Consider the following 14770-nt stretch of genomic DNA (forward strand, 5'->3'; position numbering starts at 1 on the left):
TACGATTATCCAGTATATTTCAATTCGCTGCAAAAAAAACACAAAAAAAAAACCGGCAAAGAGTGGTAAATGTATAGGGGGCGGTAGAAAATGAGGGGCTTCTTGTTTAATCAATAGTTCATGGAACATTCCGTTTCGGTTTGGCATCCTAAAGAAAAGCGTACAAATATTCATTCAAAATTCCGAAAAAATTCCAAAACTCGTTTTTCAATTGTTCAATTTTTTTTCTTTTGGCTAAATGGCAAAGAAGGGGGCACAACAACAACTGCAGGCTGACATCCAGACGGACGAGGATCTGGAGCGTTTCATGGAGCGACCAGGACTCTTGGGTTTGTCAGCAGCTCTACTTTTTTAGCTACAGAAATTCTAGACATAATACGCCCCCAGTTTTGGATGTTTACTCGGAATGGTGTGGTCCTTGCCAGGGACTGGTGGGATCCTTGCGAAAAATCAAGCTGGAAATTGGCGGCGATAATCTGCATCTGGCCATTGTGGGTTAAGTACTATACGCTTTCATCTTCAGCTGCCTAACTGATTTTGATACCTAGTGCAAATCGGATACTATCTCGTGCCTAAAACGATTCAATAAGCGGAGTGAGCCCACCTGGCTTTTTGTGACCGTAAGTCTATATAAATATCACTAAATTGCGAAACTTATGTGATATTTTTAGGGCGGCAGGGCGGTTAATCTAATGTTCGGCTCGGATGTGCCCAAGCTTGTGGCGGTGCTGATCAAAGAGCTGGAGAAGACCACGCAGAAGGCATCACGTCAGGTCAGCTACAGACTGGATGAACTGCAGCCGATTGAGGTGGAGCAGCAGCGCATCAAGATGGAGGCCATCGAGCGGGCCGAGAAGGCGGAGCGTGAAATCAAGCACAAGAAGCAGATGGACTACCTCACCCAAGTGACGGACTCCATCATGGAGAATCTGCCCGATATCGGCGTGACGATCTTTGGGCCGCAGGTCAATCGCGATATGTTCAAGAAGCTAACCGAACCAGCCGAGGCGCTGAAGATGCAGTGCAAGGATCGCCGCATCATCCAGGTGAGCAACGATCAGTTCGAGATTGTGAACTTTGCGTGCAAGAATCCGCTGCCGCCGGATGTGATCGAGCAACTGGACGGCAAGGAGCTGCTGATGTGCTTCTGGAAGATTGACGAGAGCATCGGCACCGTGCCCAACGTCCTCATGGCCTATGCCAATGAGCTGACCAAGGAGAGAGTGGCGCCGCCCAACGATGATATACCCGAGGAGCATGTGATACCGCCGCTGATCACAACCATGAAACTGAAAATCGAGGTGGAGCTAAAGGAGGGCGAGACCTGGGTGGAGGAGATTAGCTCCGAGGAGGAGGCGCGCCTGCAACAGGCCAAGAGCAAGGCCAAAACCAAGTCGATCATCCACGAGGAGGCGCATCTGGCCGAGGAGGAAGCAGCCGATCTGGATGCCGAGGAGGAGGCCAGCGAGGAGGAGACAGCCATGCCGGAGCCAGGTGGCGATGCCATGGGCGGCATGCCATCTATGCCCGGTTTCGAGATAGAACTGGATGCCGCTGATGAGGCGGGCGAGGATGAGGAGGAGGTGCAGGAGGTAAAGGAGGAGGAGCCACCGAAGCCGCTAACTCGCACCAAGACAGTGAAAATGCCACCGATTTGGGTGCCCAACAGCCGGCGCACCCATGCCGCCCTCATCTACGTGTTCTTCCGCAGTCAGACGTCTTCATTCCTGCCGCCGGATCCCAAACCGGATCCGCCGCACATCATCATGGCCTTCGACGCGTCCAAGCGCAAGGAGATCATGCATGTGATCGATCGACACAAGGACGATGTGCCGCTGTACGGATTCTTCTCCAGCGCCGAACCGGATGAGGCCGAACTCATTGCCAGCTCAACGGATAAGTACGAGAGCAGCCCTCACGCACCGTACGTATTCTGGCCGGGATTACCCCATGCACTTTACTTCAATTTCAATCCCATTTCATGCCCAACTGCAGGTCCGACAAGATCGTGCTGAAGGTGAACAAGGTGCAGTCGAATATGATGTTATCCCTGGTGTCGTACGGTCCCAGCTATGTGAGTCCCAATGTGATTGTCGGCAAGGACGAGGCGCACAAGTTCTTCCCGGAGGACTACAAGCCCCAGGAGGAGGTCGTCGTCGAGGTTGAAAAGAAAAAGAAGAAGGTACGTTCTATACTTACCAATTCGCATGAATTCGCAGTTAAATTCTCAATATTAAATTTAATATTTGCTTGATTGTTTATTTATTGCAGAGCAAGCGGGCCACCGAAATCACCCAGGAAGTGGAGACAGCGGCAGCAGCTGCAGCGGCGGCTCATCCTCCGGAGCCACCTGCTCCAGTCGAAGCCGAAGCTCCCGCCGCTGAAGCTCCCGCTGGCGACGAAGGAGCTGCCGCACCAGCAGCTGGAGAAGCTCCGCCAGCCGGAGAGGCCGCACCAGCCGCTGAGCCAGCCGCTGAAGGAACCGCGACGGAGGCACCACCGGCACCAGCTGGGGAAGCTCCTGCACCGGAAGTGGCGCCACCCGAGGCGCCCAAGGAGGAGGCACCTGCCGCCGAAGCACCAGCGGAACCGGTGGCAGAAGCTCCTGCTTCTGCTGCTGCCGATCCTGCAGCAGAGCCAGCAGCCGAGTAGCTAGCGTGATAAGCGACCAAATGTATTTTCTGGCTAATCAAAATATTACAGTGTATGCGCCAAATTGCCCAGTTGTAAAATTGTTAAAGTTTCCAATTTAATATAAAACATAAAAAGTGTTCCTCGCATGAATTCCCTAGTAATCCCTGTGATCCAGGGATTATAACTGAACCCGTAAAAGCAGAAAAACTACACAGCCAACAATTCACAAATAAATATGCCATGTTACCCAGTAACAATCTCTTAATTGATCGAGTCGCATGAAAAGTAAAAGTGGGCGGCGTTGGTGTTGGGTGGTAAGTTCACTGCCAAAAAATAAACCGGACAAATGGGAAAAATCATTTCACTTGCAATACAAATGTATTCACTTGCAGTACAAGATGTTTTTATATTGGTTCACGTAATGTTCGCGTCGTTGCATTAAATTTCTTTCAGTGTGAAGTCATAATTGCACAACCATATGTGAAGGTGGGGGATGAGGGGATGGGGATGTGGATGGGGCTACCGATTGACCAACTAACTGAGTAAATCAAGTAAACCGAGTTTCCTTCCTCATTGTTGCGACAGAATGACGGCAACATTTGTTGACAGCAACAAGTTGCAGATTTCGGCTTTGTTGTTATTGTTACAGTTTTATGGCTATTTGTTGTTGTCATTACCATTACGACCAATACGCTACACTGTCGGAAAAAAAGTGAGCGGCTCTTGCGATCTTGGAAAAGGCGGCTGATATTATTTTGGTTTTCCTAAAGGTTTAGTGAATTTCTAGAGTGAAGCGAATCTCTGACAAAATGTTTAATAATCAAAGGTTTTCAAAATTTAACTTTAGTGGGTACTTGAGCAATCCTATAGAAATGCATATTATGAAGGTAAATTGTTGCACTGTTAGTTTTAGTAATATATTTTCGTTGTTAACTGCACGGATTTTGTGCAACGTAATAATCAAGCATATGTAACTGTGCAGCGGCTCCACGAGTCGCCCACCCCCGACAGCCCCCTGAAAACCTGAGCTTCAACCGAAAGCCAAACTAAAGCCAAAACGATCGTGGCTCAATGTCCAAAGCGGCGACTCTCGTGGTCAGGTTAAACCAATAAAATCGTTGCGCAGACGCAGCTATTCAGTTGAATTTTGGACTCGAGAGACTGCGGATCGAAGCTCGAGCTGGGCATTTGGATTTCTCACAAAAACCTCGCATTGCAAAACCACGACGATGGCGCAATATCATAAAATGCATATTCTGCTGCCGCTCTTGGCCATGATGCACTGCATCTGCGCCACGCCCATAGCGCCGGCCACGCCCGACGGCGCCACGCCCATCGACGCACGCGTCTCGGCCGCCGACTTTGGTGCCCAGGATGCCTTCGATGCCTTCGATGCCGCCGACAGCTCCGCGGAATCCACCCATGCGCAGGCCAGCGAGGCCGGATTCAAGGTGAGTGTGGGTGGTGGTGTTAGATGCTAGGTATAGTTTATACCACGAAGTGACTACCCTTTGTTTTCCCGGCAGATCTCACTGCTGCCGACTCCGGCCAAGACGGCGGAATCGGTGAATCTGGAGCAGGAGGCCATTCCCTCGAAGGTGCTGAGCGTGTACGACAACAGCCAAAAGAAGCTGGCCGAATTGGCGCAGGTAGGTGGAGTGATATATTCCCCAAATGGAGCCAATAAGACCCAGTTTCGATTGCAGCCCGTTCCCATTTTGGACTCCATCAGTGAGCACGAGAAGTACGGCAACAACGGCGACATGTTCGACGGAATCTCGCGCTCCATTGTCAACGGCTATGAGGCCTTCTCCAACCTGCTCAACACCTTCATTCAGGTGGGTTTCTTGTGTATTTTGTGTTTGTTTGCCCTGTTTCCATGGCGGATTCATTCGCACACACGTTGCATAATGGTCCCAGCAATTATGTAGTATTTATGTATATAAAATACTTGCGATCGAAAGAGCTGTGAACTTGCGACCTGAGTCGTCAATTGATATGTTTCTGCAGTAATTTGATAGCGAGTCCTGGAGTCTTGGCTATTTCCAAGCCAGACTGACAGCACCACAGCACCGCTGGCGCTGCTTATGCAATTGGTCGTGTGCTTCGTTTTGACCAAGGTCAGTTCCAGCTTTCCCTCTGTTGACCACACTCCACCCCTCCCTCTTGCAGAAGCCCAAAGAGTTGGCGCGCAGCGTGACGAAGGGGATTACGGCTCAATTGGATGTCATCGGTGGCAAATTGGTGGGCCTTTGAAGGCGCTAACCACCCAGCCACCCAACCAACCACCCAACCAACCCCAGTGAAACTGCACTGGCTTGTAATTTAAATAAATACTTTAATTTATTTGTAACTTAACACGAACATGTTGTGTAGGAATGCATTTCGATATAAATATTTGTATGTATAAATAAAATAATCATACCCATAGTAGCTATGTAATATTTGCTCCCACTTCATTCACTTTCTCTTCACTTCGTCTTCTCGCTTCATTTTTCTCACGCTTTTCGGGCAGTTGCGGTTTCTGCTATTTCGACTACTACAAAGTTCCATAAAGTAACATAAGTATATTGTATAAATATGTATAAATATATAGTTGATATTTTGATTTAGTTGAATTTAGGATTACGAGCATATCCCGCTCCACACACCAGCTGTATCTCAGGTACTCCTCTGGCACTCTAACCAGCCATGATTGGTGATGGAACACAATATACCCTGTTCTATGTGCGTTTCGGTACTTGGACCTTAAACTACTACTACTAGAGAGCACATCACAATATGGATACACCGCTAACTACATATATGTGATTGTTTAACACCGGTAGCAACTTGCTGCCAGTTCAATTTTGTTCGATATGTCTTCGCCTACAGATTACAAAACAAAAACAAACAAAAAAAAATTAAATTAATTTTTGGCACATTTCGCAGAATAAATTAGAAACTAAGAGAGAAAGAGAGAGAGAGAGAGAGTTAACAAAAGGAATAGAGATAGCGACATCTGCATCTGCATCCGCATCCGCATCCAACCCGCCAATTTAGAAGTCCGCCCACCACCAACGCTCACAATCGCGTTCAGTCCTCCCAACTGCTGGTGCGGGTCTGGGGATCGATTGACGGCGAGTAGGACTTGTAGGTGTCCGAGGAGCGCTTATGCTTCACCGTGCAGAACAGCAGCATCGAGGTGATCAGCCCGAACAGCTGGACAAAGGCGATGCCCAGTCCCACGGCGCCCACCACGTTCAGCTGGCCGGTAAACCAGCTCTGCAGCGAGTGGGCACAGCCCTTGTCCCACCACAGCGACGGGTTCTCCGACCTAAAGGTGGTAAGGAGTGAGGAGTGAATGAATACAATGGTTGACTCTTGACTGAATCGGAACAGTACACTCACCTGCCGCAGTCGGGACGCATCATTCCGTCGCCGGATCCTTCGGTGAGCACCTGGCGCTGATCGTAAAGGGTCCTGCAGCAGGATTCGGGCACCCAGCGCCTGCCCGGCCACGACTGGATGTCATACCAATCCTCGTAGGAGGAGACGCCACAGCACTCGAACTGCAAAAACAAAAAAAAAAAGGAACCATGGGCATTCAATGGGCAACACGAGAGAAAGGCCATTCGATCTCCACTCACCGACTGCTGCACGCTGTCCCAAATTGAGGCCACCGATGGCGCCACCAGAGATCCCCGATCGCTGCTGTTGTAGTGCCGCTCGATGCCGAAGCGCAACTCGTTGGCCAATGTCCGTCCCAGTCCGCCGCGGAAGAGAAAGGCAATGGAGCCCACCAGGAACTCGCTCATGAACAGCATCACAATCAGCATGAAGTACTGCGGCGATAGATATGAATATCGAATAGTTAGTTACACAAAGTATATGTATATCACTAATACGACATGTATGCCATGACCCTGACCTCCCGCAATTTACTCACCAAGACCAAGAGACAGCGGGACTGCACCCAGGCTCCGCAGCAGCCAAAGAAGCTGACCACAAACCCGGTGCCGCCGATGCCCATGAAGATGGTGTCCGCACTCAGGCCGGCGTGCTGGGGCAGCAAGGTAGCGTATCCCGCGTAGCTCAGTCGCAACCAGAGTCCGGCTCCCAAGAAAGCGCAGCTACACAGCTGGAATGCAACGGGTGGGGAATCGGAAATTAGAAAGACACTGGTTACCAAGCTAAAGGAACTGATTGTGATTAACATGAGTTGTCCAGCTTACAATTTGCTATACAACGAGTGGTTTGTCTCAGCCTGGGACATCCAAATTATACATTTTATATATAAATAATATGCGCTTGGTTAAGAAGACACCTACTGCTGATTATGATTGCCTGGTGCATAAAGTAATGAAATGGGCCGAAAACCGGACTTTTAAGCCGAGTTTTGTTAAGAAAATTGGGAGATTCTGGATTTCAGGTACTAGGCAAACAGAAATGTCAGGAAGTGGCCAACGATCATTTCTTTTTAAGTAGACACCTACTGCTAATTATGATCGCCTGGTGCATAAAGTAATGAAATGGGCCAAAAACCGGACTTTTAAGCCGAGTTGTGGTGGTAAAATTGAGAGATTCTGGATTTCAGGTAGTAGGCAAACAGAAATGTCAGGAATTGGCCAACGATCATTTCGTTTTAAGTAGACACCTACAGCTAATTATGATTGCCTGGTGCATAAAGTAATGAAATGGGCCGAAAACCGGACTTTTAAGCCGAGTTTTGTTAAGAAAATTGGGAGATTCTGGATTTCAGGTACTAGGCAAACAGAAATGTCAGGAAGTGGCCATCGATCATTTCTTTTTAAGTAGACACCTACTGCTAATTATGATCGCCTGGTGCATAAAGTAATGAAATGGGCCAAAAACCGGACTTTTAAGCCGAGTTGTGGGATTCTGGATTTCAGGTACTAGGCAAACAGCCTAGTATGATGCATGATGCACCTGCAACTCCTCTTCGTCATCTTACCAACATTTAGGTGCCTTATAATTGCTCCAATGATTTTCGCTGTATTTGGCCTTCTCAGCCCATTAAGATGGCTCAAATGCCCGACTGTCTGTCTCTTGTTGTACTTCTCTTGCTTCTGCAATGCTGGGAAATTTCAAAATCCCATCGGAATCGGATCGCAATTAGAAAAGTATTTTATTTATTTACTATCCAACTGGTTAAGGAGAAAGCTAGTTCTGCGCTTAAAGCGTAGATCTTAGGATCAGCATGTCCATCAATTATTTGATTAATATTGTATAATACTTTTAATTGAATTATAAACCTAGCTTAAGTATTTTATAGTTTGCATTTGAATTTTCTAATATCTTCTTTTCTTTTCAGGTGCTGAAACCATTAATGGATGAATTGGTCGTTGGCTGCGCGCAAATTGATCCGTACTTACCATAAACATTTAATACTTACCTGTAAACAATGCATGAAATAAAATATTTTATTGAACAAAAAACGTTTTTTTTTGGGGGCTTTGTCTTTGCCTGAGAGTATGCAGCGTTTTTCCTACACATTTTAAGCTATACACAAAGCGTAGACAGTATCCGTTGCATATTTTCAGGCTGCTGATAGCAAGCGTTAAAGTGTATTGCATACTTTTGGGCTGCGACATTTATGGTCGTCACCATCGAACTGATCGCCGGTCACCTACTGACATTTCTGTTCGCCTGGTACTTCAAATCGAAAAATCACCCATTTGCCTCATCTTGGAGCGCCTACCCAATTTCTTCGGCCAAAATTGTCAGTTTTACCGATGCTGAATACCAGGCGAACAGAATCGAATAGCAGGTGGAAACGAACAGCTGATCGCTGAAAGTAAAGCTTACTTAGGGATGGGCGATTCAAATGAATCGTTTGTTCTTGTGGACGTGTCACGAGCTTTGATCCGATAGACTCGAAAGCTCCCAGTTCATTTGAATCGCCCATCCCTAAGTAAGGTTTAGTTTTAGCGATCAGCTGTTCGTTTCCACTTGCTATTCGATTCTGTTCGCCTGGTACTTCAAATCGAAAAATCACCCATTTGCCTCATCTTGGAGCGCCTACCCAATTTCTTCGGCCAAAATTGTCAGTTTTACCGATGCTGAATACCAGGCGAACAGAATCGAATAGCAGGTGGAAACGAACAGCTGATCGCTGAAAGTAAAGCTTACTTAGGGATGGGCGATTCAAATGAATCGTTTGTTCTTGTGGACGTGTCACGAGCTTTGATCCGATAGACTCGAAAGCTCCCAGTTCATTTGAATCGTCCATCCCTAAGTAAGGTTTAGTTTTAGCGATCAGCTGTTCGTTTCCACTTGCTATTCGATTCTGTTCGCCTGGTACTTCAAATCGAAAAATCACCCATTTGCCTCATCTTGGAGCGCCTACCCAATTTCTTCGGCCAAAATTGTCAGTTTTACCGATGCTGAATACCAGGCGAACAGAATCGAATAGCAGGTGGAAACGAACAGCTGATCGCTGAAAGTAAAGCTTACTTAGGGATGGGCGATTCAAATGAATCGTTTGTTCTTGTGGACGTGTCACGAGCTTTGATCCGATAGACTCGAATGCTCCCAGTTCATTTGAATCGCCCATCCCTAAGTAAGGTTTAGTTTAAGGGATCAGCTGTTCGTTTCCACTTGCTATTCGATTCTGTTCGCCTGGTACTTCAAATCGAAAAATCACCAATTTGCCTCATCTCGGAGCGCCTCAGCCAATTTCTTCGGCCAAAATTGTCAGTTTTACCGATGCTGAATACCAGGCGAACAGAATCGAATAGCAGGTGGAAACGAACAGCTGATCGCTGAAAGTAAAGCTTACTTAGGGATGGGCGATTCAAATGAATCGTTTGTTCTTGTGGACGTGTCACGAGCTTTGATCCGATAGACTCGAAAGCTCCCAGTTCATTTGAATCGTCCATCCCTAAGTAAGGTTTAGTTTTAGCGATCAGCTGTTCGTTTCCACTTGCTATTCGATTCTGTTCGCCTGGTACTTTAAATCGAAAAATCACCAATTTGCCTCATCTCGGAGCGCCTCAACCAATTTCTTCGGCCAAAATTGTCAGTTTTACCGATGCTGAATACCAGGCGAACAGAAATCTCAGCAGGTGGCAGCAGATGCCAGCAATTATCATAGAACGAGACAACTATCTGATATTTCCATGATTGCCGTCCCTTGCATGCTTTCAGGCTCTAAAGAGAAATGCCGTTACTTGCAACGGAACTCAGATCAGAGATGCGCAGTCACATTGTGCACTTGGTGCTTCACTCGTTTATCACGAGATTTGCACGACAATCACGACATAAATAAAATATCACATGTGGTTGTTGGGAGCGTGACAAAAAATCAGTTACACGCAAGCCTCTCTATTTTAAGGAAAAAACGGATCGTTGGCTGCCTACTGGGATTTATGTTCGCCTAGTGTTTAAAATCGGAAATCTCGTAAATTTCTTTAAAATTTCAGCCGCCCGGATATTATTTTCGCTGCTAAATCGGCCAGTTCTTCGTTTCGCACACCAGGCGAACAGAAATCTCAGCAGGTGACGGCAGGTCCCAGCAGATATCATTGAACGAGACAACTAGCTTATACTTCCATGATGGCCGTCCCTTTCATGCTTTCTGGCGCCCTCTAAGGAGAAACCCCGTTACTTTGCAACGGAACTCAGATCAGAGATGCTCAGTCACATTGTGCTTCACGTGTTTTTCACGAGATTTGCACGACAATCACGACATAAATAAAATATCCCATGTGGTTGTTGGTAGCGTGACAAAAAATCTGTTACACGCGGGCTATTTTAGACAAAAAATGGGATCGTTGGCATCTAATAACCTCATCCTTGTGCATAAAGTAATGAAATGTGCCGAAAACTGGACTTTTGATCCGAGTTTTGTTGGGAATATTGAGGGATTCTGGGATCTATCTTTCAGAAGGAATATTAGATGATGGAGAGCCTTCGATGTCATAGGCAACGCACACAACTGTTGCATGTTGACAACGGCTGACAGCTGACATTTTCGGGAACGAAAGCTGACGGAAGTTGCAGCTGCAGATGCAGAAAGCTATAGGCAAACAACCGCCGCCAAAGTCTAAGTCGAGCTGGAAACTGAAAGCAAAGCCAAAAGCAAACACAAAAGTCAATGACAGGCGCGCAGACAATGCAATATGCTGGCACAAAGACACTTCCGCCGCAGACGACGGCAAAGTTTGTGGCACTGATTAGCCGCCCTACCTTCTGATTTTGGTTTTGATTTTGCCTGGGCCTCTGATGCTGCATATCCGTTCTCGAACAAATTTCAAATTACCATGTTATATCTGTATCTGTATCTGTATCTGTATCTGTATCTGTATCTGTATCTGTATCTGTATCTGTATCTGTATCTGTATCTGTATCTGTATCTGTATCTGTATCTGTATCTGTATCTGTATCTGTATCTGTATCTGTATCTGTATCTGTATCTGTATCTGTATCTGTATCTGTATCTGTATCTGTATCTGTATCTGTATCTGTATCTGTATCTGTATCTGCATACTTACCCATAGAATGATGTTGAGCCAGCAGAATGTGCGGCGTATGCAAGTGTAGCCAGCATTGCCCATCGCGGGATCTGAAAAGGAAAAAAGCCGTCAGATTGAGCACTTTTTATTTAGTATAATTATGTTGTTACAAATCCTGTAGGAAAACAAGGCCTTTCAGCCATTAAATATAATATTCTGTTATTATTAAGTTAGTATTATTACTATGTTTTCCATTGGCATTTCCTTTGGTCAGTGCCATGTAACTGGAGTACCCAGACACATATATATGTATGTATGTACATAGATACATGTGTGCCAGCGGGGGCACTGGTTAGGCAATTGCAATTGAAGCTGCAACTGCTGCACAAATGTGCACACATGGGTGGGCACTCGCTTATGCAAATATTTTGTATGATTGAATGAAAACAATAACTAAATAAAAAGAATATCACAAAATTAACAACAGCAGCGACCGCAGCAGATGGATGACCATGGTCACCGAAGCAGATGAACAAATAAATGGATGTCCTCATCTATTTATTTAAACTATGGGTGGCAAAAAGCATCCAGGGCCGACAATTATCCATTAACTTTCATTGACTTGAACTAAAAATTAAATACAAAGTAGGTGCACAACTTGGTATATATATTCTATATATGTATTTGGAACATTTCCAATGTGCAGAGAAAATCAAGAGTTGAATTGCCAAAAACTACCATTCTTCTCGACATTCATGGGAAAGAAGCGGCAGCACTTTTTAAATTGGTTTCATGCTAATGATCACATGTTTTGTTGCAATCAAGCCCATGGATCTGCGATGGGAAAATTCGTGTTGACCAAAAAAAAAACAGCTTGCGTGTGAACCAGCAATGAAAACCAAAATAAAAACCAAAAAAGTGTTTCTTTTGAAATGCACTGCTAGGCAAAAGGGGATCAGTAAAGATTGCCCAGAATTATCCAGCATCAAGTTAATCTAACAAATATATAACGCTCTCTTGAAATCAATCTTTTCATACTTTTGCACTTGTGATTTGAAATTTCTTGTGCTGTAATTGTCGGACTTGCAATTGCCTTGCTAATTTATCCAAAGTTGAAGTTTCAGAGGAGCACGTGCCTCCTAATCACGATCGTCCCACTATCTCACTAACCCCTTTCGGATTGTGATTCAGATGCACACATTCAGTTGAGATTCACATTTAAAGGGGTACGGAATGTCCCCTAGAGGGTCGAGCTATCCGCCATATAATTGGAATAACTATCATCCGCGATGAGGATCCCCCTCTCCCTCCCCTTCCCCATCGACGAACATAATAATAATGAAATAGTGCAAATGATAAGCGACAATGGGGGACAAAGCGGGGTAATGGCTCTGGCCTGTCCACTTTTCAGCTTTTTCAGATTTTTTTCAGTTTTTCAGCTCGGTTCGGTTCCATCGCGATTACCATTCCCAGTTCCCAGTTCCCAGTTGGCAGTTCGCAGTTTCCAGTTCGTCGTCTCCAAGTGCGAACAATTGCACAAGGCACACACAACAGCAACTGTCGCTCGCTTATTTTCCAATTTAACTCAATAACGCGGACTATGGCTTAATGGCATTTGACGCTGAAAATTTGCGATTTACCCACCCACTATGCCCTACCATCCCGCACATACCCTGCATGCCACACACACCACACACACCACACACCATACTCTATACCCTATACACTACACACTATCCACGGTGCTGTGGGCATTTATCATAATTCGAGTAGCTGGATCTGGGATGCTGCGGATGTGGAGAATGGGAATGTGGATTAGGATGTGGCAGAGTGATTTATGCCAGGGAAGTGCTGCCATCTCAAATTGTTTTCGTTTAGCCAAAGCAAAAGTTTCGCAAATCGTCGCAGTAATGGGTTAAATCGATTAGCTTTTCACATTTTCCGCTCGCCAATTGAAATGCTCCATTAACTTGCATGTGCTTTTAATGTGTAAGAATTAAGATTCTTCTTATTATCAAAGTTGAAGATGTTTCGTTGAAGAACCTAATACATTTCTATTCAAAACGAATTCAAACTGCAAGCTGGGTGATATTATATCATATCACGTATTATCATATTTATAATATATCTCTTTTAATTTCAGGTTCCAACACTGCAAAGTGCCCGAAAATTATGAAAGATATGTGTAATATTTCATAATGTCAAAACGGAGATCTCAAAAGATCAGGGACGCGAGTTACGGGGAGATTACTGTAGCTGGCGGTAAAAACCAGTGGGTAAAATTGCAACAACAACAGCGACGACTTTAGCAACAAGATCAGTCGCTCTGAAAAAGATTTTCACCATCTGACCGTTGAGACCCCCCTTTAATGTGGTTATTGCTGTTGTTGTTGTTGGTCTTTTCAAAGTGTCGTCCACGAAAAGTTTTCTCTTTTTTTGTTGTTGTAACCTGGGCAGTTGGCAGTTGTTGTTGCCGCTGCCTTTCTGGCCGATCGGCCAATCTATGTGCTTATACTTTGTTTGCGCCCCATTGCCGCATTTCTTTTCAGTTGCAAATTACTTTAAGTTGTTGCTTGTTGTTTGTTGTTTGCTTTCAATCTGGTTTTTGTGGTTGTTCGCTGCTGTCAATAAACTGCAAAAGTTCGTTGTTATTGTCGTCACTGCATCGGTTTTCTATATGCTATGTACTATATACTTTATTCCATATACTATAAACTATATACATATATGTATGTATTTATATCAACTTTAGCTATACAAACAGGACATTTACATTGGCTTCAGGTCGATTTTGATTGCAGTTTTCAACGAAATTTCCGATTTCGATTCGCACTATTAGGGCACAGAATTTAACTCGAAAAAAAAGGAAGGAAAACAAACAAATCGCGACACTTTCTGGCGCAGGAATTTTGGTTTGGTTCTGCACTTCCGATTCTGATACAGATACTCGGTTTCAGATACTCGGATGCAAATACTCGGATTGCTGGCTTGGGATTTATGATTTGAGATTTTCGGTTCGTTTGGCGTAATTCTATGCGCTCGCCGCGGTTGTTCAAAATAAACTGACAATTCTTCGCGTTGTCAGTTGAAAATAGCAAAGAAGCGACGCCGCCGCGCAGCAGCCGAAGTGGCACGAATGTCTAGCCGAAGTGGCTTCGGTTGCAACTTGTAATGCACAGCGACAAAAGAAGGGTACCCTTGGAGAAGAGTTCCCATATTAGCATAAAATTGATTTATCATTATATACAATGCACTAACCTCTCTGTATGCATGATACAAGTAATAATCCCTCAACTTCATATAACAATGTGGCGCATTCTTGTACATATGATTTTTTGCGCCGTGTACTCACTGGTGACAGTTGCAGCAAGTCCCTCGCTCTCCGAGAGCGCAACACACACTGGGCGAATCGGGGAGTACGTGCGGCCCCAAAACCAAAACCAAAACCAAAAAAAGAGAGCTGAATAGCGACGCGCGCCGTCTGCATACTTCATGAATGAGATTTATATTTAGATTTCAGTGTCACGTTTTGATCCACTTTTCGGCCTAATTCATACAAATTCAAACAAACAAAAGAAACAAAAAACAACAACAATGAAGGCAAAAAAGACATAAAAGACAAAAAAGAGCACAACAAACGAAGAGATTTCAACAAATACATAACGACGGGAAGTGGAAGT

At 45.2% G+C, this 14770-nt stretch overlaps 4 protein-coding genes across 4 annotated transcripts in view; 2 read left to right on the forward strand and 2 right to left on the reverse strand.

Annotated features, from left to right (window-relative positions):
- The window catches only part of LOC6523989, a 30596-nt gene extending 16673 nt beyond the window's left edge, over window positions 1-13923 (reverse strand). Inside the window, exons 1-2 of the mRNA XM_039371961.1 lie at window positions 13864-13923; window positions 11130-11200 (exon numbers count right to left, since the gene is read on the reverse strand). The gene's annotated coding sequence lies outside the window, so the exon portion shown is untranslated. The remainder of the gene's footprint in view (window positions 1-11129; window positions 11201-13863) is intronic.
- LOC6523991 (fibrous sheath CABYR-binding protein) lies at window positions 127-2771 on the forward strand. The gene is made up of 6 exons (XM_002099827.2): window positions 127-329; window positions 388-491; window positions 549-620; window positions 672-1924; window positions 1996-2182; window positions 2272-2771. The coding sequence occupies exons 1-6, from the start codon at window positions 239-241 to the stop codon at window positions 2650-2652; spliced, it is 2088 nt and encodes a 695-aa protein (XP_002099863.1). The 5' UTR covers window positions 127-238; the 3' UTR covers window positions 2653-2771.
- On the forward strand, window positions 3745-5616 carry LOC6523992. The gene is made up of 4 exons (XM_002099828.4): window positions 3745-4085; window positions 4161-4283; window positions 4341-4472; window positions 4807-5616. The coding sequence occupies exons 1-4, from the start codon at window positions 3864-3866 to the stop codon at window positions 4888-4890; spliced, it is 561 nt and encodes a 186-aa protein (XP_002099864.1). The 5' UTR covers window positions 3745-3863; the 3' UTR covers window positions 4891-5616.
- On the reverse strand, window positions 4953-13934 carry LOC6523993 (tetraspanin-9). Its single transcript, XM_002099829.4, has 6 exons — window positions 13864-13934; window positions 11130-11200; window positions 6563-6754; window positions 6264-6458; window positions 6025-6185; window positions 4953-5950 (listed from the first exon to the last, which is right to left on the reverse strand). The coding sequence occupies exons 2-6, from the start codon at window positions 11190-11192 to the stop codon at window positions 5710-5712; spliced, it is 852 nt and encodes a 283-aa protein (XP_002099865.3). The 5' UTR covers window positions 11193-11200; window positions 13864-13934; the 3' UTR covers window positions 4953-5709.
- Between the last annotated feature and the right edge of the window lie 836 nt (window positions 13935-14770).

This window comes from Drosophila yakuba, chromosome X (assembly GCF_016746365.2).
Source record: "Drosophila yakuba strain Tai18E2 chromosome X, Prin_Dyak_Tai18E2_2.1, whole genome shotgun sequence".
Taxonomy (NCBI): domain Eukaryota; kingdom Metazoa; phylum Arthropoda; class Insecta; order Diptera; family Drosophilidae; genus Drosophila; species Drosophila yakuba.